Source organism: Dermochelys coriacea, chromosome 1, assembly GCF_009764565.3.
Source record: "Dermochelys coriacea isolate rDerCor1 chromosome 1, rDerCor1.pri.v4, whole genome shotgun sequence".
NCBI lineage: Eukaryota > Metazoa > Chordata > Testudines > Dermochelyidae > Dermochelys > Dermochelys coriacea.
The window spans coordinates 154,988,317-155,012,739 of NC_050068.2; the positions used below are offsets into that span (position 1 = coordinate 154,988,317).

The 24,423-nt window shown below is 41.1% G+C and overlaps 1 protein-coding gene across 2 annotated transcripts; it reads right to left on the reverse strand.

Annotated features, from left to right (window-relative positions):
- Positions 1-2,266: 2,266 nt before the first annotated feature.
- Positions 2,267-24,423, reverse strand: LOC119845726 (norrin cystine knot growth factor NDP). 2 transcript variants are annotated; one of them, XM_038378413.2, is made up of 3 exons: positions 24,095-24,423; positions 12,014-12,369; positions 2,267-2,867 (listed from the first exon to the last, which is right to left on the reverse strand). In XM_038378413.2, the coding sequence occupies exons 2-3, from the start codon at positions 12,185-12,187 to the stop codon at positions 2,640-2,642; spliced, it is 402 nt and encodes a 133-aa protein (XP_038234341.1). In that variant the 5' UTR covers positions 12,188-12,369; positions 24,095-24,423; the 3' UTR covers positions 2,267-2,639. The 2 variants fall into 2 exon arrangements, with proteins under 2 accessions (XP_038234341.1, XP_038234331.1); XM_038378403.2 differs by having other exon boundaries at positions 12,014-12,415; positions 24,095-24,422.

Below are 24,423 nucleotides of genomic sequence, written 5' to 3' on the forward strand. Positions count from 1 at the left end.
CTATAATTTTAGATTATTAATGGTTCAGATAATCAAGGGGATTTTCTATATAATTAATATGGAGACATGATCCTGTTTTGGATAATGAAGAGTTTTAGATAATGAACACAAAAATGTTTCTGAAGGAGGAGGGAGGGTCTTGTACAAACTAGTTAAGTGATAATACTCCGTACACACTCCTATCTGTCATGTTCAAGCTATTCATCAGATATGAAAAGAATCACCATCAGAATGAAATAATGAATCACATCCAATGATCTCATTGTGGTCCTTTAGTCATGGTCCTGGCATTTGACTAGGAGCTACACAGCTCATAACAATTTGATTCACTCTTCTTCCACAGCTCTAAGAGTTCTTATTTAAAACTGGCCATCAATGACAAGATACTCTCCAGCAGACAGGGGATACCCTTTTCAGTCTATACCACCTATCACTAATATCTATAAGTGTCTGTGTACATTTGGCCCCAATCATTTTCTACTTTTACTGAATTATATCCTGCTCCAAATTCAGCTGAGTATATGCCTGCCACTTGTCTCTACTTCCCATAGTGCTCCTGGAGCGGTAATGGTCAAGGACATTGGATCTGCCTGGTCAACCACAATAATGCATATGTAAGCCATGGAAATGCTCACTTCCCAATTTCAGGCCACTTAATCTGTTTCTTTATATTAGAGAAAGACCTTGGGGAGTCCTTGAGCATGCTCAATGGAATTCCTGTGATGTAACTGTCAAAAGCCTGGTTGCTATATATGGCAATTGTTCAAGACAGATTAGATGGCATGCAACAGATGAGCTGTATTCTGGACTTGTCTACCCACTCCCAACCCCAACCTCTGCCCCTCCTATTCATCATTGTGCAATGACGTTCAGATTACTGCTGGAGTAACATTGGACTTTATGCATATTCCATGTGGGTGTCAGTGTGGATTTGAAGCTGGACTGAATCATGGCATTATGACCCATGAGCTCTCTACTTCTTTGGCTTTGACTGTCTCACATGGAATACCTGTTTAGGCTGATCTGGGTTCAGGGAAGAGATTCTGTAGCAGGTTGACTATCCTACTCAGTATATCGCCATTAAAAGGAGCCAAGATCCAAATAAATTTATGTAGTTTCCATGTTGTGGAAGGCTATGGGTATTTATTGTTCAACTGACTCTCCCAAAAGCTAAATGTTTAAGAGCGGGGGCAGCTTTAACTACAAATAAAGTAAACTGTTCCTTAGGGGCACCGTTTTTGAAACTTTGCAGAGATGACCCATGCCTTCCGATGGGGGGGGGGATACAGTGAGGGCAGTGGCTTCAGCAGATGTTACTGAGCATGCTCAGTCCACGTAAGCATGCTCAATTGCTCAGTACAAGCCAAGCAGCAAATTGGGGGGCCATGTGACCCCCTCACACACACACAGATCATCTCTTTTTACATGCCAGGCAACCTCCTAACTCATGGGCTAGGCCTATTTCCTTGTACAACAGTGGTCCTAGGGGGAAGGCAACTGGTGGTCGGATCCTCCCTTGCAGAGAAGCAGCATGATCCAGTAATTAGTACACAGCTGGGATTCAGGGTCTGCCAAGGCCTTGTTGTAGGCCGATCAGTTGACTCCCCGTGCCTCAGATTCTTTATCTTTAGAACAGGGATAGTGATACTTACTCACTTTGGATGAAGTACTTTGAGATCTATGGATACAAATTATTCCTACATATTGTTATTATTCTGGCAGCTCTGGGATCTGTTCCTCCTGAGGCCAGCCCAGTTTAAGAAGAGATTCTATTTAAGAGGCTCCATTTTTAAATTGTAAACCGGTGCTTCGTTTCTAGTTTTTAATTAGTGCATTTTGTGACAGCTACAGTCTGGCTATAATGATCACCCCTGGGATATTAGAGGAGAAAGAATGAACGGCATGACCTTTTTCTTCCTAAACATCACTCAGCCACCAAGTTGTGAGGCAATTCACTACAAATAATCATTTGAACCGTCTAGAGATGGACAATTCCCATGCCTCATTCGCTATCCAGTTCACTTTTCAATTATTTATTCATAATTTCAGCTAAACCACAGTTAAAATTATCCAGAACTTGTCTGCCAGATCAAGTAATATATATCCCTTACCATCAACGCAGTTCATTTTGAAGGGCAATATAACTAAAAGACCGAGAATAAAATGACACAATAAGCAGTCATATGCAGGAATGGAGCGATCCTGCTTCCAAATGTTGACTTTTGTAGAATATAGTATCTCCAGCAGATGGACCCCCGTTGTTCTCTCTCTGTGTCTTTATTGTTCACTGGCAAAAAAAAAAAAAAATAAAACTCCCATCAGTCCTTATTCAAAACTCCCAGAGCAGAAGAAAGGCTGAGCCTGAAAACATACCCCCCAAAGTATCCTTTCAGGGGGAAAATAGGGTTCATGTCTCCAGGGTTTTGCCTTCAGCACAGACCAGCAGATGGATGTCTTTGTTTTCACAATCAGCACAATCCAGGGCCCTGGTGTCTTTCATTTTCTACCTCGCAAATCCAACCCAGCTTGATGAGTCCTGGTTGTGGGAATACTTTAATAGTGTACTGGTGAGCTCTCAGTGGCTGTGATTGCTTTCTGGGACCAGTGTCCCCCCTCTCCTCATTGCAACTGGTGTCCCCCTAGGAGTTGCACTCTTCACAATGGCAGGACAGGATGTAGCGGTACGTAGCAGTGAGCCTCATGCCACTTGAGCAGCGCAACCTCATGGCTTTCAGCTTGGAGGTCTGGGGCCGGCAACAGTGGCAGGTAGAACGGAATGGTTGTTTTAGGACTGTGCTGAAGGAGACCATCGGCTCAGAGCGTGATGTCTGACTGCAGCGTCCTTCACAGCGAGCCAGCAGCACCATCTGCAAGTTAGAACAGAGAAGGGTTAGGAAACGTACACACTGTATTAGTGTGTGGCCAAGCAATACAGACATGGAGTTCAATCAAATGTAACTAAATTTAAGTGTCTCAGGATTAACTGGGAAACACCTGGTGGTGGCTCTTGACTCTCTAGCATGATACATGACAGTAATAATGGGCTAGGTCCAGTTCAGATTGTTCAATGTTAAGTTGTATTTTATGTACAGTCGTTTAGAAGAAAGCACCATCAGCGTCCTTGAGTTCTGGACATCATCATCCATTGGGGATTTGGGGCCTGGTTTTCAGAAAGCCAAGGCTTGTGCTTCAAATACAGTTGTATGTGCAATTACTGCAACCGTGCCTTGGCCTGAGCTCTCTGAAAATCAAGCCCTGAAATCATAACTGACCAATCAGGTCGAGACTCTTAGTTGGCTAATATTTCACATTTCTAGTTAATAAAACAGGTGGTCACCAGACCTAGGCTTTTATGGTCTGTGCATCCCTTAGAAATATAAAAGGAGAATTTCAACTTTCTTATTTTTTAAAGTAAGTTTCCAGACCTTTTCTTTGCAAAGATCACCTTAAAGAGGTAAATCAATATAATGTAATGAAGATATAATGTAATGAAAATATAAACCAATATAAACTCTTTGCTGGGTTTGAAAGCTTATCACTGACTTTTCCTAACAATATTAAAGGCCCACTGGTCTTTCTCTTCTTCCACTGAATGAACTGTGAATAGACGAAGACATGTTACAGACCTGGAAAGAACTAAAGAGCTTCCATGGTAATTACCCATTTATTTCCCCTCCAAAAAATCTGCTGTCCAGCTGTGAAGAAGAGTAGAAACTGTGTTAGGCCCTGTCTAAAGGACAAAAAAAAGGGTGCTTTTTAAAAGCATGTTAGCGAAATCGAGTTAAGGGTTATTTCAAACCACAGCACAGTAATTAACAGTTTGTATAGACACAGTCAGTATTTAACAACTTTAAACCTACACCATGGCCAACCAGCATGATTTTACAGCTGGTAATTGCTATGCCTACACGAGGTGTTTCAAACTAGAACAGCAAACTTTAGTTAGCCAAGACAGATTCATAGATTCCAAGGTCAGAAGGGACCATTGTGGTCATCCAGTCTGACTGCCTGTGTAACACAACCCATTGAACTTCCCAAAAATTCCTAACTTTGTCTAGCTCCAACTTCAAGCCACCAGACTGTGTTATACCTTTCTCTACTAGACTGAAGAGCCTTCTGTTATCAAATGTCTGTTTCCCACGTAGGTATTTATAGATTGCGATAAAATCACTCCTTAACATTCTCTTTGATACGAAACAAATTGAGCTTCCTGAGGCAAGTCTTCCAATTCTTTATTCATTCTTGTTGCTCTTTTTCTGAACCCTCTTCAATTAACATTTTAAGTTTAATTTTTTCCCCATAATCCTGAGAATGCCTAATTGTGCCACTATATCTTTTATCTAATTGCAAGAATTATTTTTCAATGATTAATAGAAAAGCATTTCAACTGACATGTTACATGATCCATCATAGGATACGTTACCATGTGGTGAAGAATACCTGCAAATGATGGTGTTCTTAGCATGGGAATGTTTATACATTTTTGGCTCCACTGTCCTAAAAAAAAAAAAATCTTTAATCTCACCTCTCTCTGCCTAATCCTGCCGGTGTCACCAGAAGCTGCAGAAAACAATGGAACTGGGGAACGGAACTGGGGACAGGATAAAGATTACACAACATAACTGCAAAGCAGAATTTTTTATGTGCCCGCAAGAAATCTATTCAGAGCTGACACTAATACTAGTCTTCCACAAAAAAGATACTTTTTTTCAATAAAACTGCATTGTAATTGTTTAGTTAGCCTAATAAATTTAACATAGTGATTTTAAAACAAAGCATCACATCACACTTTGCAGATCTTATCATTGCAAAATTTTGCTCAGGTATCAATGGAAAGATAGGCTTCCTAGTGCATGGTAATTTTTAAAACTATGTTTTTTCCTTACAACCCCTATTTATAGATTACAGTCTACATTTTAAGAGTGGCACTGCATCATGGGAATCATAAACTCTGTAGGAAAAAAAAGTAGTCAGAATTCACATTTAGATGGCCTTTTAAACTCTTGGACTAACCTGTAACTTAACCAACTCCTCTTAAATCCAAAACCGCACCAGTATATTTTGGCAGGTGTGCAAATGAGCTGGAAATAGTATGTACTTCAAAAGCTTTGCTTTGCCATTTAATCAATTGCAGCAGCTGTTTATTGCATTGTATACTATAGTGAAATAGAGATTATTACTCCATTCAATAATTAGTAATGATATGATGACACAGCACACTAATAGAGTAAGTGTATAGTTAGTAGAAATGTATGGGGTATTTTATAACCCAATATCCATGTGTGAGTTCTCCTCTTCCCCTACACAACCATGCACATGTCATATTGTAATGCTATTCCGGAAGTACTATGGTGACCTTATTTCCCTATGCTGAATATGGGACATCTGTAACTAAATAAATAATTAAAAATTACTCGTATTCAAGTGAGTTCAACGGCAATCAATCATAACTATGCAGTACAAACATTCAAATTAACATCAAGTTGACTGAGCCCCTGTTAAAAAGAAATACTGTGTAGTTGGATTCTTTTTATTTACCTTCTTATCTTTAAGGCTTTAGGGTTCACACGAGGAGGGGTGACACACACCCCTTAAATGCCCCACACACACATGGGGAGAGGAGATACACACACACTCCTGTATACCTTTCTCACACGGGGGGGGGGAGTGATTGACCAACCTAACCCTCTCTGCCCGGCACTCTCTGCTGTCCACACCTGGCTGGGCCCCCTGGACGGACCCACCTCTCCTGGTACCTGGTGCCTTGTCTTCTTGAGGCAACACGTGGGGGGGGGGGGCACACCGGGTCACATGCCCCCCCACCCCCAGATTTCTGCCAGGGTTCACACCAGAATGTGGCCAGCAGCAGCCTTTCAGCACTGTGTGGGAGGGAAGGGACGGGAGATGCTTCCAGCCACAGGGGAGGAAGAAGGGGGAAGGGTTAACCTAGCATGTATCTTTGCAGAGCTCATCTCTTCCCTCCCCACACCCTGTGTGTGGCTGGAAGCAGCTTGTCCCTTCCTGCCCTCACAGTGTGGAAAGGCAGCTAACACCTCCAGGCTGCTGCTGGCCACCGACATAACCTAGCTGCCTCCAGCTACAGTGTGGACAGGAAGGGGTTAAGCCCTAAGGCTGCATTGTACACCAGGGCCCAGGGAACCTGACTGCAGGGGCTTCAGTGAACCCGGCCAGAGAGGTGGCTCAGCAGGGGAGGGTGCCTAGGGGATGGTGCAGCCCCATGTTTCCTAGAGGCAGGCCCCGGGGGGGGGGGGTGAGGTGCTAAACCCCTGCCCCAATGGCTGCTGTGGAGCCTACAGAGTCAGGGTGCAAACAGGCTGGAAATAGCTTCCTCCTGCCTCCCCTGCCACTCCAGAGCTTAGCTGAGGGGCAGAGAGGCTTCCCCATGCACTGTGCGGGGCTTTGGCACACACAGGGCTCAGCTCCTCCTGGCCAGTGCCCTGGGCCAGAGGGTCTTGGGTTTTCCCGGGGTGCCCGGCCCAGCCAGAGGCAGTAGGGGAAAGGAAGGAGCCTGCTGGCCAGGCTGTTGGTGAGCTCAGCGCTCCAACCAGGGGCTGGTTCTCTGCACAGCACTGGGAGTGGGATGCGCCCCACCGGGGGGGGGGGGGAATATGAAGGAGCAGGGAGCTGGGGGGGGTGAAGGGGCAAAGCAGGGAGAGGTCAGCAAGAGGGGAAGCACGTAAAGGGCCGATGGGTGGGCAGCCAAGGCGACACGTAACTGGCTGCTGCCTGGCACCTGCCCGCACCCACCAGCCACTGCAGCACGCAGCCAGCGCTGGCCAGAAATGGGATGAGGGGGAGCCCAGCTGGCCAAGAGCCGGCACGCAGAGGGACTGTGCTGATGGACCAGCAGGGGGAGTGGCCATCCGCTCGCGCTGCAGCTTTGCCCCGCCTCCAGCCTTGCATACCCACCCCCATTGTTGCCCACTGGACACCCTCTCCCCTCCTCCCCCTCCCCCCCGCTGGTGGGTGGGCAGCTGGCGAGCCGGGATATGGCCAGAAGTACTGATGCGGGGGGCGGGAGACAGAAAATATGGGACAATTTGCCCATTTTTAAGAACAACTCAGGACACCAGCAGTAGGGCTTAAATACAGGACTGTCCCTTTAAAAACAGGACGTCTGGTCACCCTAGGAAGTACAGTACCACTTTCCTAATGCAATATAGGAATGACGGGGAGGATCATGATTGCCCCTCTGTACTGGGATTGGATGAGCTAAGCAAAAACCCCACCCTAATTTACAGTCAGCAGAACTCAACTATTCTGAAGACTGGGTGCAAGGAGCGGGAGTAGTTCTTATAACAGGTTCAGAGATAATTACAAAGGGGCCTAGAGCTTTTCCCTAACTCAAACCATATCCTTTTGGGAATTCAATCTTTTATTAGTGGTAGCATTTCTCATTTGCACATTTCCCGTGACTCGCTGGGCCTGATGGTGTACATGCTGAAATATGTGTCCTAATTTTATGTCTGTAGTATTTCTGGCCTGGCATGAGCTGGAATTACTGCAAATCTCATGGGATCTTTTTCCACTACCACTATTATCTTAACCATACGCTAAAAACTCTTCTTACAGTATGTCTCTATCCAGCCTGGCCTCATTATTCCCAGATATCACTTGCAGCACTCTTTTGGCACATCCAGAAAGAGAGCCTTATGACAGCAATGTAATTCAGGAGATACTGATTTAAGAGTCATTGGGGATTCAATGCCTTAGGGTCCAATAAGTCTTGGTGGCAGAGATAAGATGGAAGCTAAGACTGGTCAGGGAATTCAATTCATTATGAGCTGAAACAAATGCTTTGCTTTAGATCAAAGTAGAAGAACATTGTCTTTTAGGGTTGAATGACCTTCTAGTGCAGGGGTGGCCAACCTGAGCCTGAGAAGGAGCCAGAATTTATCAACGTACAGTGCCAAAGAGCCACCGTAATACGTCAGCAGCCCCGCATCAGCTCCCCCCGGCTCTGCTCCCAGAGCCTCCTGCCCACTGGCAGCCCCGCTGATCAGCGCCTCCTCCTCCCCCCCTGCACCTCCTGATCAGCTGTTTTGTAGCGTGTAGGAGGCTCGGAGCGGGGGGGAGGAGTGAGGGCATGGCAGGATCAAGGGAGGAGTGGGAAGGGGTGGAGTGGGGGCAGGGCCTGTGGCAGAGCCAGGGGTTGAGCAGTGAGCACCCCCCAGCACATTGGAAAGTTGACATCTGTAGCTCCAGCCCTGAAGTTGATGCCTATACAACGAGCCACATATTAACTTCTGAAGAGCCGCATGTGGCTCCGGAGCCACAGATTGGTCACCCCTGTTCTAGTGTCTCTTCTTGGTGTCTCTTCTACATACTGTATATAGTGTATTACTAAGTTAGTTTCTCAGTCCTGAGGCCTGTGTTCAACAAGTTGAGGTCACAAGTAAATGGGATTTGATCAACTGAATTGCATTCAATGGACATATTAAATGTCACAGAAACACCTTCCAAATGGACCCAACTGGCAGCCTCGAAGGTGAAAACAAAGCTCTTGATATATTTTAGGACATAATTCTTCATTAGCCCAGAATGGAGAAGAAAACCTAATAGGGATTTTCCATCTTTAATTTTGATGACTGTATGATGCAGTAGCAGAGTAACACAGATCAGGATACAGGTCCATTAGCAGAACTGTGTAGAAAAGGAGGTGTGCAGTAGAAAAAACCCGTCACAGAAAAAAGGACACAAATCTATGGTTGAAATAGATTATCAGTCTATGTTCTACAAAGAAACAGTACAAAGGGTAACAAAACACAGAGCTAATCCAACAGAAACTCAGTGTTTCTACACTAAATATAAAGAACACACCATACCTATATATTTCAAACTAATATTTTATCAGATCATATTTTAAGACAGATTCTGAGGCCAATCTGCATAAGGGAATCTAATATTGTGCTAGTAGTGTATGGTAGCTTCAGAATAGTCACTCTCACAGTAGCAATGACCTGGATCTACAAGATCTTAACAATATGAACTGGTTGAAAAATAGTTTCATAGGAAATTTTCTATTTTTTTCCATTTTGCAGGGTTTGAAATGGACCCATTTTCCAGTTTATGTGAAAGTTCCCACAAGATTTTTATAGAAATTTTTAAATTCAAATGTTTAACAAAACCATTTTCAAAATTATTATGGAACTTAACAATTTCAAACAAAATTTTGATTAAAAAATAGAGAAGATGTCATGGAAGCTTTTGCAAAATGAAAAATTTCAAAGATGTCACCAATTGTTCCACAAGAAGTTCTGTTTTTGAAGACTCATTTTTCATCAGAAAATCTTTTTGTGCCAAAATATTCCCCCAACTCTATTAATAGTTAAATAATAAATCTATTAATGAAGCCAGAAGAAAGCAGCACTATATCATCCCAGTGACGGTAAATGCATAATCCAATTAAAAGGGCTGGTATCTCTAAGGATTTAGTGTGAACACATTCCATTTACAATCAGAGAAATCAGATAAACTTTGCAAGATCTTGGACTGAAACCAGCATTGTCAACCTCAAAAATTGAAAAATCATGAGTCACAGCCCTGCCTCCCCGCAAAAAATCATGCCATTGGCTTAAAAATCATGAATTTTTTTAAATTTGCCTTTTGATTTCTGAGTCTTTACAGTATACTCACTTTACATTGGCTTTTCTCTGCCACCTGGAAGACTAGAAATGTTTGCTTTTAAGTGAAAGCGGAGATTTTCATGAAGTCTCTCATCTCATCAACATTGGGGATTAAGAAAAACATCAAAACATCACAATAAAATTTCAAAAGTTGGCAACATTATGAAACTCATACTTTCCAATCCAGGATGCCCACGGGGTAAGGGCATAGCAGAGAGAGACACCCAAGCAATAATATAATGAAAACTGCTGGCCCCTTACTGGCAATGGAATTAATTCCTGGTGGGCTCCAAAATCCCTGCAACACAGGAAAGGGAAGTACTGCCAGAGGGGACATGGCTCAGGAGGGAACTAAAGGCTGTGAGTGAGCAGGACCAGTAGGCAGGAGCAGCAGCCTAGGAGCTATGGCTGAGGCTGGGCATTTTAGGTGCTGAAGGGCTGACAGCCTGGCTAGGAGGGACCAGTAGAAGCTGTGGCTGATGGATAGGAGATACGGGGACAGGCCTGAATGAAAGGACTAGACTCTTTCCAGGTGATCTGCAGGCCAGTATGTGATTGCCTCCAGGAGAGGGATAGCCTGATCTGAATATCCCCAGCCCAAAGCCTGGGGAGCCCCACCTTTACACTCCTGTGCTGAATTGCCCTACAGACTGAGTTGGGACCTATTGTGTTCATCATCTTTTGTTTGTAACTTGAACTGCACTTTGTATTTCTGGCAGCCCTAATAAAGCAACCCTTTGTTATTCATTAGCAACTGTGGGCATTTATGGAAACTCACTGAGGGGAGAGCTTGAAGGGCCCATTCTCTTTTGTTATCCGGGGAGCGGAGGCCATTCAAGCAGCCAACAGACAGCGGGATGGTCAGCAGAGCTGGGTGAAAATTTTTGGACAAAATTTTTGCCAAAAATTGCAGATCTGGGTCAATCTAAACATGTTGTGACTTTATGTGGAATGTGCTAACTTGTTTCAGTTGAAAAACGAACAATTCTGAAAAAAATTAAACACTGACATTTTCAACATGACATTTCCGTTGTTTTATTCAAAATGACTTCTTGTTTTGAATTTTTTGGCAATGTTATTTTTCAAAGATGGTTTAAAAAAGCCTCAAAAGCACAATGAAACATTTCTTTTGACACAATTATTCCCATTCCCCGTCCCCCCAATTTTTTGGTTCAGTCAGTGAATCAAAAAAATCAGTTATTCACACAGTTCTAATGATCAGACCATTGACCACATGTTTGAATGCACGCTGTGCTAACTTTTTTGAAGGAAATTAAGACAGGGAGAAAGGGATCAGTAATGGTTCTCTCACTCTATGTCTTTCTTCGTGCCTCACTTATAATTCATGTCAGAAGCTAATGTAGACTATACACACTTTGGCTCAAAGTTTTCCAAGCTTGAAATTTCAAATGAAAGATAGAAACATGAGCAAATGCAAAACAGCCTAAGCCAAAAGTAGTGATCACTCTGAAATGTGGTGGAAAAGCAAAATTGAGAGGTGCAAAAATCACTAGAAACTAAATATTCAAAAATTTTGAGTAAATTTTTCAGAACCTTTTTCATTACTTTTATATAGCTTAATTCTTTACCTCAAGCACAGCCTGTCAAAATGCATGTCTTTATGCAATCCATATTAACTGAGCTTGACCAAACCAAAACTGGATCAGAGTTTATAGGAAGTTTGGACAGTGATGATTTGACCTTCACAGCTAGACCCCACCCTATAATGTGCTGTATCAAAATCCTGAGCAGTGTTAGCTAGTGGTCAGAGCTCTGGACTTGGATTCAGGAGACCTGGATTCTAATTGTGGGTCTGCCAGCAGCCTGCTGGGTGACCTTGGGCAAGTCACTTCACTGCTCTGTGCCTCACTTTCCCCATCTGTAAAATGGGGATATTGATGCTGCCCTCCATGATAAAGCACTTGGAGATCTCCCAAGGAAGTTTCCTCGTACAGTCCCAACAGCACAGGACAGTTCAGATCTGGATGTGAATTCTGTGGCTCAGGTATCTGTCTACATATCCCCATTTCTTCTCATTTCTTCGGAATCAAATATTCCCTCTGAGTAAGCCTAAACATTGAGGGAGAAAGTTGAAAGGTGATCTGAGATTCCAACCTTAGGAGCATTGTACAAACAACTCAGCTTCAATCTTGCTCCTTTTAAAAGTGAATCTGATAACTATTTTGCACAAGTTCACATACTATGCTGTTGAGAAAGCACAAAACTTCTGATCTAAGCATTCAGCTTCCTGCTCTATGTTTTTTTGGTACTAAAATTTCACATCAGAATAATAATTATTATTAGTTGGTTTCAGAAATATTCTTGATAACGAAGTCCTGGTATCATTTTTTTAAACAGGTACTTACCTTTGAGTTACACTTGTACAAGGGATGACTGATGGAATCAACATAATGATGCCTCATACAGCGACCTGGGTCTGAGTCAGTCATGAACGAACTGTCCGTTTTACTGTCTGTGTCTCCCATTATTGCAAGAAGGGAGAGCATGGAAATTGAAGCCGCTAGTACATGATTTCCCATTGCTGAAGAACTTCTCAATAATAACAGCAGAGGGAGGTAGAGTATTAAAAGAACTCTAAATACTGGGACTCAGTTCCTTTCAAGGCAGATGAAAAACCTGGTTTAAGTGTCTTGGTTGTCATTGTTCTTTTTAAGTTGGAGTTTTGTTGGGGTTGTAATCCATCAAAGAATCTTCTATGTGGCTGGAACAAAAACAACATAAATTACAGTCCTGACGCCCCCAAAAGCCTGCAAGATAAAAACAAACATATATAAGGCTAAAAGGATTTGGGCTAGCCAAAATATTTTTCACTGAGTGAACATCATTTTCACTGTAGGTACAGTATACGAGATTATGACGGAGAAGGTCAAGGCCTTGTTACTTTAAGCATTGCTCTATCATTTTAATAATGATGATATTAACTTTCATTATCACAAGTGCTGTAATACCAACACTTTTTACTTTATAATGTCTCCAGTGGGTTCATTTCAATACTGATGGTTTGTAACACAATTTAGGATTTCTGCAAATGAAAGAGCCTGCCTTCACTTAAAATGCTGAAGGGCATATTTCAAGGGACTAAAATAATCTATCTTCTGCATTAAAAGATGGAAATTCTGGCTCAGTTAGCACGTGAAAATGTATTTGGTGGTCTCATCCCAGTCTCTAGTGGTCAGACATCCACATCAACAAGCCATCACACAATTTGGAATAAGTGCCAGTCTCTATTCAAGAGACGCCTGTGACTGGAATGGAGGGATGTTGCAGGTCAAAGCTGAGGTACATTAGCAGTGTGTTCTCAGGGTATGTCTACACTGCAATTAAAAACCCCTGGCTGGCCTATGCCAGCTGACTTGGGCTCACAGGGCTTGGGCTAAGAAGCTGTCTAATTGTGGGATAGATAGTTCTGCTGAGGGCTCTAGGATGGGAGGGTCCCAGAGCCCAAGCTCCAGCCTGAGCTCAAGCATCTACACCACAATTAAACAGCCCCTTAGCCCAAGCCAGTTGGCATGGGCCAGGCACAGGTTTTTAATTGCAGTGTAGAGATACCCAATAGGGAAGGTTGCAGAGCACCTACCCACATATCTGGTTCTGGTTAGTGGTCTTAGATCTTCACTTTCACAAGCACCAAATTCACCCACAGAAAGGTTTAAATTTTTTTACTTGTTTGCTCATCTGGTTGCGCTTCCTGAGTTTACTCTCTCCCTGCCATTAATTAAGGAACAAGATCTGAAAAATACATTGAACTGTATAACCTCCAAGTACATCCCAGCGATGCTTTGGGAATACATATCTGCAGACGAAGTCACACAGATAGCCACATGGTCATCTGGATTTCTGGTCCATGTTGGAAAATGGGAGAAATCCCCTGGACAACAGAACATAGCACCCCACTAAAACTGTCTGGAGTGATGTCCTTACAAGGTAAGTATGACACTTCCCTAAACTTCTCCATCACAATCCCTTGAAAGATCTGTTATGGAGCCAATAGTCTTGAGTTGGCCATTTAATTTTATATTTATTACAGATATAACCTGATGAAACTGTAAATAATTGGACTAAACATAACTTTAGATAGCAAAGGAAGCTGGTAAGCAGCATTAAAATAGGTGGACTTTCTGAACAGATATAGTTGATGTGATAAAAAAAATATTTCTCACAGAGCTTGTTGCCCATTTGATAATATAACGTGGGTTGTTATTGCCTTTCTGCTTTGCTGACTATTTTGTTTAAAGTATGTTGTTAAAAAGATTTCAATATGAAATGAAATTGAAAGGCATTGAAGAATTGCAGAACTCAGTGTTTGTGTGTAGTCTTAGAGGCTGCTCTTACACTTTTGTAAAGAAAGGCGAGTGCATAGCTGTGGTAAGCTGTTCCAGAGTTTATACAAGTTTGCAGCCAATGTTCTTCAGGCTAAACCTGGACACATGAAGTCTCTACCTACACGGAAATGCAATTCTAAAATGTGAAAAATATTAGTCGGGCTATTCTTGTATTAGATGTAAGGGAAAAAATGCTTTTTTTGCTTTCACGGCAATGTTCACTTGCTGATAAAGAAAAGGAAGAATAACTTTAATGTAAACTTGCATATGTTACAGACACCAACTCCTTCCCTTGCCTTGAGATATTTCCCAAGCAAATGTTTTTCAGCTGATGAGAATTGACATTGAAAAAGAGATACTGTGCAAGCAAAGCAAAAACTTGAAAACCCTAAAGTCTTTAGGAACTCAGATTTGTTTGTGAACTGTCCTACTGATGTCAATGAAACATTTGCCAAGAATTTAGCAAGATATGACCAAAATCCAAGATATTGAGCTGATCCCTGCATAGAATAGGATTGTTTGTAATTAAAATGATCCCTGAGCATTATTTATCACAAAGAATAGGGCACCCAATCTTTTACTCTTCCTCTTAGCTCCCTCTGCTTACCTAACATAACCAAGCTGGCCAATATATTGTTCTTGGAAAGGTCTCTCTCCAACATAATTAACGTGTATTACTCACCCAGAAATTCCCTCTCCACCCAAATACATTTACCTCTAATCCCACACCCCCATTTGCATCGCCAGTAAATATATGCTCAGAGGGCCTCAATTTCCACTATATGTGTCCCAACACATTTCCCACCTACAAGCTGCCTTCCATGTCTTCATATTGCTTTGCATGTAGCGTGGTATGACTGCTGAAGTTAATAACTATGGCTAAGACTCAAAGTCCAGACTTGATTTGTGAAGGCCCATCTCCCTGTTTTTTAAGAGATGCTTGGAGAACACAGAGACTAACTAGAAAAACGTGATTCATGTAAGCCAGTATCATGGAAAGTAATAGATTGGAATGAAGGGGGAAAGACAGGAAAGGAGAAAATCTGTCAATAAAAGGATATTTTAGAATCTCTCTCCACATTGTCCACACAGAGATCACTTACCCGTAACTGAAGTTTCCTGTAGTCATCACTATACACAGACCTAGGCCTTCCTGTGTCCAAATTCAGCAGCCTGCATGGAACTGTTCCCTACTCCCACCTTTTTGGGACCCCTGCATACCTTTCTGTCCTGGGACAGGATAGGCAGGGGACAGGAAGAAGAGGCCTACACATTATTTGTACCAACATAGCACACTATCCATGCAAAATGGTAATATAGCTCTCAGTTTGTATTAATATAGCTCTAATAAAGTGATAAAAGGGGAGCAACTATCTTAGGAAATCCTGGAGACACAGCTCCACTGGAACAAGAGGTTACATTTTAATTTGTATGTATGTAGAAGTATATATTTTAAAAAACAAACTAAAGCTATGAACTCCTACCTGAAAAATATCTGATTAAAACTTGTTTTCAATGGAGCAGTCAAAAGCACATCTCAATAAAGGCTAGTTCCCTGCCAAATTTAAATTCCCTGCTTGTAGTATTACAAGAATATGGTACTATTCCTTTTAAGAGTTTGTGAGCCTTTTAGTGGCACTCAATGTGTTCTAAGTTTTAGAAGCTGGCAGAAAGCAGCCAGAGCAGCAGTTTGTATACATATTGAGGCCTTGCATATTGGGTACATTTAGTAAACACAGTTATTTGGATCCCATCATGCCATGTGGCTCTTTCATTTTGAGTTTATTGTGTACACAGCAAAAGACAAGACACTACTCAGAGTCGTGTCAACACTACAGCTGTACAGAAACAAAAATGTCACAACATTTTTGTTATTATATAAAGAATATATTTTTCACTGTTCTTATACTCAGAAATGATCTGATTTTGGTCAGACTTTTTTTTTTTAATGACTTTCAGGCAACTTTATTAAGCCTGGAAAAGCTTACATCAAAAAGATTAAAGTTTTGGAAAGTTATAAACTCCCCAAATCTGGGTGAGAATGGAACTATTTAGGCTGTCTAAATTATATAATATATAGTTTATATAGCTATAATTATTTCAAGAGAGAGGCCAGTTAAATAGGCATTATCAAGTTGCATCATAATTCATTCTTTTAGGGTGAAATTCTCAGTTCCCATGCAACGAGCAATTAAATGTGCTTGGGGTTGGAGGGAGAGTGAAATTATACAGACATTGGGATAGATAGAAGCAGGACATGGGATAACCATACCCCTTTCCACAGTTGCTGTTACAGTCAATTAGCCCCCAGTAGTGGCATAACCCACTGAGCCCCCATAAACTGGATTTGTGGCTAGTTGATCTATGCGGCTGATAGACTTATCGATGGCCCTCCAAAACTTTGCACTCCAACCTGCCCTGTATGCTCCTGCAGTGAGCTACTGGAACTCAGCTTTGTGACGGGCTGCAGACTCCCCATGTGCAGCATCTCCATAGCTTTACTCCCACCACTGTACTGCTGCACTTGGTCCTTCTATCACCACACGGGGGCAGCAGCAGCAGCAGAATTTCCCCCTTACCAGGTTTATTCTTTCAGTAGTTATCCACTTAAGGTGGGAGTCATTGCATATGTCTGCTTCCGTGAATATGTATTTATATTTTAAAATAATGTACCAAATCCTGCCCTCCCTTAAATTAATGGCAAAATGCCCATTGACTGCTATGGACCCAGAGAGTTTCTTTTAGTTCTATAAATAGATGATGCTGTCTTTCCATTTATTTATTTTTGCATTTCAAATTGTTATCCCCTGCCAGTCTCTATATGGTCAGGGATGTGATCCTAGCAGTGCATTCAAAACCCCTGTCCTGTGTTAGAGTCAAATTTTAAAATGCCCAATGAGGTCATCTTAAATCAGCTGTGCTACACTCAGCATGGAACAGGTGAATATATAGAACTGACATGGTATAAAAAAGATTTCCATTCACAACTTAAATAGTTTTTCCCCCCTACCTGAAATTGTGCAAATACCAAATTAAACATTTGAGGCCAGATCCTTGCTGGTGTAAACCAGCATCTCTTCATTGATGTCACGAGGCCTATACTCATTTACATCAGCTGAGAAACTGGCCCCCACACTGACACATGGCAATCCAGGATAAATTTTGGTTGAAATCCTGGCCTCATTGAAGTCAATGGGAGTTTCGCCATTTATTGCATGGAGCAAGGGTTTTACCTATTGTATACAACATTTCAATCAGCGATACTCAGTCCTCAGTGGTTCAGGAGCCAAATTAGTGATCAACATTACCCAAAAGAACCACAGTCAGTGTGAATTCATAGTTTCATTTACTATATATATACTATGGTATTATATATATACACACACACACACACAATTTTCGCAGCAACATAACTGACCAAGTATCTATCAACTACAATTGGTTAATAATTAAATCACATTGCTTTAATATCATGTTCTGCAAAGAGCTGCAGGACACACATTAATGAGGCACTTTCAGCTTGCAAGTCTCAGTCTGAGTATCTCTGCTTTAAATAATGCACATTTGTTTATACTGTCCAAATGTGAAGGTCATATCTGCTGATTTCTGCCCACTCTGCTTTCTGTGACTATCCCTGCTCCGGTTTTAATAAACAGATTTCATTTTCCTCTGTAGTCTGCTTTTCAACATTCCTACCATGATTTTGTTTTTAATATATTGAAGTTGGTGGGCCTGATTCTCATTTGCACTAAGGCCACTTGACAACTGACAATGCCCTAGTCATGTAAAGGGGTTGTATGTTGGGTATAAATAATTTACTTCCATTTTAACGCCCTGTAATTCAAAATGCCCTTAGTGTAACTGAGAATCAGGTTCAGCATGTTAAGTATCAGCAACTGTAGAAAAAGAGGCTACTCATTTTAAAATACTTTTTAAAGCCCCCTGCTCTGGAATGATGAAAATGTTAGACACATTAAAGCCTTTTGAGCACTGTGATTTTTGAAAGTCCGTCTCAGTATCTTTAGGAATCTAGTGAGGGACACCAAGAGCCTCAGTCTCCATCCTCTTGTCCAGTTTGAATTCAGTGCCACCAGCAGAAAACCAGTGTAATGGAATAGTGAAAAAAGCACAGAGGCTCAATCAGAAAAAGACCACTAATTGAAAAGCCAGAGCAAAGAAAATAAGAGCTTGAAAGACAAATAAAGACAGAGAAGGATAAATGGGCTAAAGGATCATCTCCTCTAGCAAAGAAAATACATCTTCTAGCAGTACTGAGACAGTACCATAATTTTCATCGTACCAAACAAAATGCTGGGCTTTTAAAAATGGGAAGAGATGATGGACTCTAATGCTGAAGATTCAGAAACGTTGAATGTTATGACAATAATTGAAAGAAACCTCACAAATTTCATTTTCTGATTCAAGACTTATCTGCTATTCTAATATTACATCTAATATCACAGTACAAAATACCAGTGCCTACAAGTGGACTAGAAACATTAATGGCACTGTCATATTATACTGAGAGGAGTGAGGGAAAAGTGAACAGTATTTGCAGCAAATATAGCACAGGATCCCAACGCTGCAAACACACATACAAGTAACTGTATGAACGTGAGTTGTGCCATTGAGTTTAACAATATTACTACCAAAGACAAAGTATAAGTGTTTACAGGTTTGGGGCCTAGTGCATGAAGTGGGCCAAACTAAGGTGAATAGCTCTGGAACCAGCCAAATAGCATTCTTTTTAAGTTTGCAGGGGTATTGCCCATCCTTTAGTTGCTGTGGGAAACAGATACAGTCCTTCGTGACTGCAGTCTTGAAATGGTGACCAGAAGTGGGTACTATGGGCTGGCACACTGCCAGTGGACAGAGCCAGACAGAAATGTAGAAAGGGTTTTAATATACTCCCAAAGAAAATCATCGGTGGACAAAAGAGGGGTTGTATTTTTACCCTTTCCCTTCATGATGCCAGGAGTCTTTAAATAGATTCCCCTAGTGACTTGTATACAATAACTCCCATTAGAGCCCAGGAGCTGGTCGAGCTTTGTGGCAAAGCCTCAGGCAAGTGCTAATTTTGATAGAGATGCACTAAACTTGTATACTTGTATTATTCTAATTTTGAATGCATTTGGGGCAGTTTAGTAAAGAGTAATCCAGCTCCCACAATGAGGAAAAGAAAAGGGAAGAATACATTTTCACACCTTTTAGTACAGAGGAAATGAACAGCATCATTTATGGGTGAAGCTCAGTGCACAGGATTGATTTTTTTTTTAAATAGGGAATTCTAGCCCTGCACTGAATACACTTCTTTACAATAACTCAGACAAGTGTCTGTCCTCCTAGTGAAAATATTCACATCCAAACTTTTACTTTGGCTTTAGTTTCTATAATTACCTCTACTTTAGTCTAACAGCTCAACATAATATTTGTACAGTGCCTCTCACAATGGGGTCCTGGTGCCCCAAGGGTCCTAGGTGTGATGGTAATACAATTAATAAATAGTAATAATAATGTCATGAAAAAATACTGTTGACCAAGTTAAAAGTTGCCCTGAGACCTAGCACTGCTTGAGGGCATTCAAACACGTGTACGGTTCATTTTGGAGTGTTACAAAGAGATGGGAATTTCTGATTCTATGGTATTTATTAGGCTAGATGCCTGTTCAGAAAGATTTGATTTTATTTATTTATTTTTAGATTCCGATCTTCAGTTATTAGCAGCCATCAGAAACACCTTTTCTTCTGTCCTCTCCCTAACATGTTTGGGTCCAAATCCTGTACTCCTTTATACTCTCAGTCCTTATTCAGGAAAAATTCCCATTAGTGTCCATAAGAATTTGACCAAGTGAATAAAAAACTGATTAAGAACTGCAGGATTTGGCTCAGGATAGCAATTCATGCATTGTAATAAGAGGACCATCTAGTTCCCACTCAATTTGAGCCCCACTGCTATGTCAGTGATGCAAGTATCACTGTCCTGGTATGTTTAACCTTTGCCAAACCAAAGCTGGAGCATTAACTCCAATCCTAAACTCACATGCCTTAAAGGGCAACATAACCCACACCGCCTCTGCATTGCCACTCTAAAGTGGTTTACAGCTCAGTTATAATATGCATGCAGATCTCAGCAGCAGAAACCTTAACAATGATTGATGTAAAAAAATGTTACTAGAATAATATTGGTCTTGTGGAATTTCTCATAGCTGTGTTTCTTGTATATCAGCTGGTCTAAGTACTCTACAGACAAATGGTGTGATACCAGAAGAAAGACTATGTTGCCTACAATATAAGGGGACTCTAGTCAGATATACCAAGCAGTATAAATCCAGTAAATAAGATGAGAGCTGATGGTGTTTAGAAGTGGTAGTACCAGTGCTACCCGAATTCTATTTGAATTAGATTATGTGAAAAAAGAAGGAATATATAGACTACCCAGCTGCTCAAAGGCTTACTACAACCTTGCTTTTATTGTTCTGCTAAGTTAGAGATGGGGCATCAGAGGGATTCCAAACATACCATTACTGAGAAATGTTAATATGTTCCACACTGACACATATAAAAAGGAAATAACAGCTGATCATAGTCAGAGCAGGCGACAACACCTCTCAACAAGCGTGTACAGAATTGTGCGAAATTAGGACAATCTGGTCATCTGCAGAGAGACATGTGAATGAGTTAATCTGATTGCATCCAAACTTTTATCCAGGAATTAACATGAGTTAGAATGCAATAAGCATCCAGTAGAAAAGTCAGACAACAGTAAACAAAATAACAAAAAGTAGAGAGAATTTGAATTGGGCACTACTATTCACTCTCACGTGAGCCAAGAACAGGAGGACATTCCGTGAAATTGAAAGGCAGACAATTTAAAACTGATGAAAAGGAAACACACTTACAACATACAAACAACATACAACCACCCTGTGGAACTCAAGTCCCCAAGGTATCATTGAGGCCAAGAACTAAGAAGGGTTCAAGAAAGTATTGGACATTTATACAGCTAATGTGAGCATCCAGCATTATAATAATAAAGATTTTTAAAGACTTTTTGGAAGGATTACAAACCCTCATGCTTCAGGGCGTAAACCAACCTTTAACTGATGGAGTTAGGAAGAAACTTTCCCTGTAGGCAGGTTATTAAACAGCTGCCTACTACGGAGTTTTTAATATCTTCCTTTGAAATAGATGGCTCTAGCCACTGTCAGAGACAGAATACCCAATAAACTGGGCCAGTGGTCCAATCCAAAATGATCATTCCTTTGGTACTAAAACCAAGAGTGCCAATTATCTCCTGAAAATGGCCAAAGTGCAAGGTATTAGAGGCACAGGGACTTTCAATTCAATTCAATTTGAAAAATATGTTTGTTTTTTTTAAATCTACTATAACATTTGTAAAGATAAATGGCCTGATGACTTAACAACAGCACTGCACTGCAAGCTTATGTTAGAGACATCCAGGTTCAGGAACAACCTCGAGCTTCTCACTTCCTCGTTCTTTTCAGAGCAGATAAATCAGAGAGGTGATGTGGTCAGACCTCAGGGGATACAATGAATGGAGTTGACTACATGAGCACTTCTTGTTGATTGAGTCATTGAGCGTGCCTAACATCCCTCCCACCGAAAGGAATGGTGTTGCAATCCCACCAATCAAAGTAGAAGGCAAGATAACCTGGTGATTTCATTGACCCCTAAGGCACAGCTGAACTAGACCAACTGCTACTGTGCAGATTACCCATGCTTAGATGGCTGAATGGAAAACTACTACTATAAACAGTAAACAGTACTGGATATAATGAATGGTGATATTGCTATGCTAGCCAAGCAAGGGTAATTTACATATATGCATCTGTTTAAAAATAAGTGGTATGTGAAAAAAACTGAATTCTAAGACGCAGCACTGGCAGGCGATGATCTGAATAATGATCTCATAAAAGAGTGGCACAGTAGCTGGCTGACATCCATAGTTAATTGGCTTCATAATAATAAAATTCCATTTTCATTATGTAAACTTGTAGCAACAAAATCTATTTAATTCCCTTTATGTTTTATCTGAAAGATACTCAATAAGATATTTATCCTAGAAGTAAAATTTCATTATTCCAGCAAGAGAATGTCAATTTATATGTCATATGGGCCAGACTGGGAATCTCTAATTCAAGCTGGTAAGCAGCTACTCACAAAACTAGTTTCATTGAAGACCATGGAGCTATTCATGTGCACAGCTGCTCATTAGCACGAGTCAGGGTCTCGCAATCTGAGCAAAAGGAGTATTACTAGCAATGAAAAAAGTAGATTCCACGAAAACAAGTTGTTCTTATAAATAAGGACAAATGACAGAACAGTACCTGTTATACCCACGTGTAGTGACCCTAACAGGCATCTGGGCTGCTTCCATTAGGAAATCATTACATGATGCAGCACTGGTATGAAGTGAATTTGTACTTACTGTTATTTTAATTTATCACTTTAAATGTGCTCTTTAGTTCCAGTACACACTGTCCCTTGCATACACCAATTATGACAGGTTGCATTGGAAGTTACTACAAATTGTTAATAATACTTGGCAGTCATGTGACACTCTTCATCTTTAAAAAAGCAGTACAGATATTAACAAATTAATCTTCTCAACACCCCGATGAGGTAGGTACAGTAGAGACGTACTATTCTGCCTTTTTTTACAGACCAGGAAATTGAGGTAGAGAGTTTAAATCAGCTACGGAATGAGATTAGAATTCTGGCCCCATGTCCCATGCCCTAATTGCCCGACCACCTCTCTCTCTCTCTCTCTCTCTCTCTCTCAAAAATGAATATTCACCCCATGTAAAACACTTTTCTCACCCAAGCTTTCTTTCCAGGGTTGCTTCATGAATTCCAGGTAATTTCATTAATATAATTAAAGTGAAAATGGAATTCCACATTTTCAACTGTACATCTCTGTTAGTGTGATTATTGCTATTTAATCCGCTGATTTCAACCTTCCGAGAATTCTTGTGCTCACCTGAATCTCCGCAGCTACATGGGATTTTTTTCTTTAATCAAGTTCTAATTGGACTTTATCCATTATAATGGACGCCAATTATACTGTATTCTGATATATTATTCAGTTCACAGCTATAGTCTTCTTTTGTCCCAAGCACAGAAAACAGTTATGGTCATGCCTGTTACAATGACACTCTTCTTAAAGAGAAATTTTACCCGCAAATCAATGATTTCAGTGTACTGAAAGATCCTTTATACCTCCTGGCAGGCGTTTTGAGGTCTTGTAGATTGTCACTGAAAGCAGTGCCCTGCCTTAGCATCCTCCCGTTGGAGCTACTGAATGCACATCCACACTGCATTATTTGTTATGCTGAAGGGGTAAACTGACTACTAAATATACCCCTCTGTGCTCCAGCCAAGACAAACACTGTGGATTTCCTTGTCGCTTTTAGCCAATCAAATATGTACATTAAATCCATCCTAATCCATAACCAGTGCTATGCAATCCATGGCAAAGCTTCCCAGAAGTTTGGTTAAATAATAATGTGCAAATTAAAATTGCCCCTGCAAAGCATGACACACAAAGCTAGAAATAAATATTGCCTATTGTTTCAAATTATTCTAAGCACTCCAGCAGATGACTGGCAAGAGAGCAGCATATATAAGTAGTAATAAAAGTAAACAGTTCCATTTGAAACTAGCAGGCTTGCCTGTGTCCATGGAGCTCTATTGTAATGGGACAAAGACAGTCCTGGAGATACTATAGTTCTTTCTATGAATTCAGGACAGAATCGAGAGCCTCCCTTCCTCACAAATTCATACAAATGAGAATCAATGCAAAGTTACAAAAAGAAATTTATTTGATCATTTTATCCAAAACCACAGTACACTGCCGGTTTTTCTTCCCAGAGATTACACATAGGCATCCTCAGACAGACGTGTAATTAAGGAAATAATAATAAGATGATGTAGGTAGTAGAACTGAAGTCATTTTTTAAATGAATACACTTTATTTTAAACATGCTATTTGGAGAACATGTATTTGTCAGATAAATAAATTAAATGCTCAGTTTAAGTACATGTAATACCCAAAATATGAGTAAGCGCTTATTTGAGTGCTTACCTTTGGAAAATGTGCCTCTCCTTCCTTCCCTCACACTCTTCTGAGAGCGAAAGAGAGGTCCTGTTACTTCCAAATGCTTTTGTTCTTCTGTCCCTCTGTCACATGGCTTGCCTTTTATATTTGCAACACACAAAAGTTAGGGCTGTTGTTTGAGCGAGAGAGAGGGAGCGAGAGAGGGAGAGAGAATGTCAAATGGAAAAGTGCCATTGCAGTCATATATCAATCAGGCGAGCGGCAGCAGCAGCTCACTGGCAAATGGGAATTCCACAGAAATGTGAAGCTCTTGTTATCTGAGAAATCACTGAACACCACCAGCCAAGCTCGCCTCT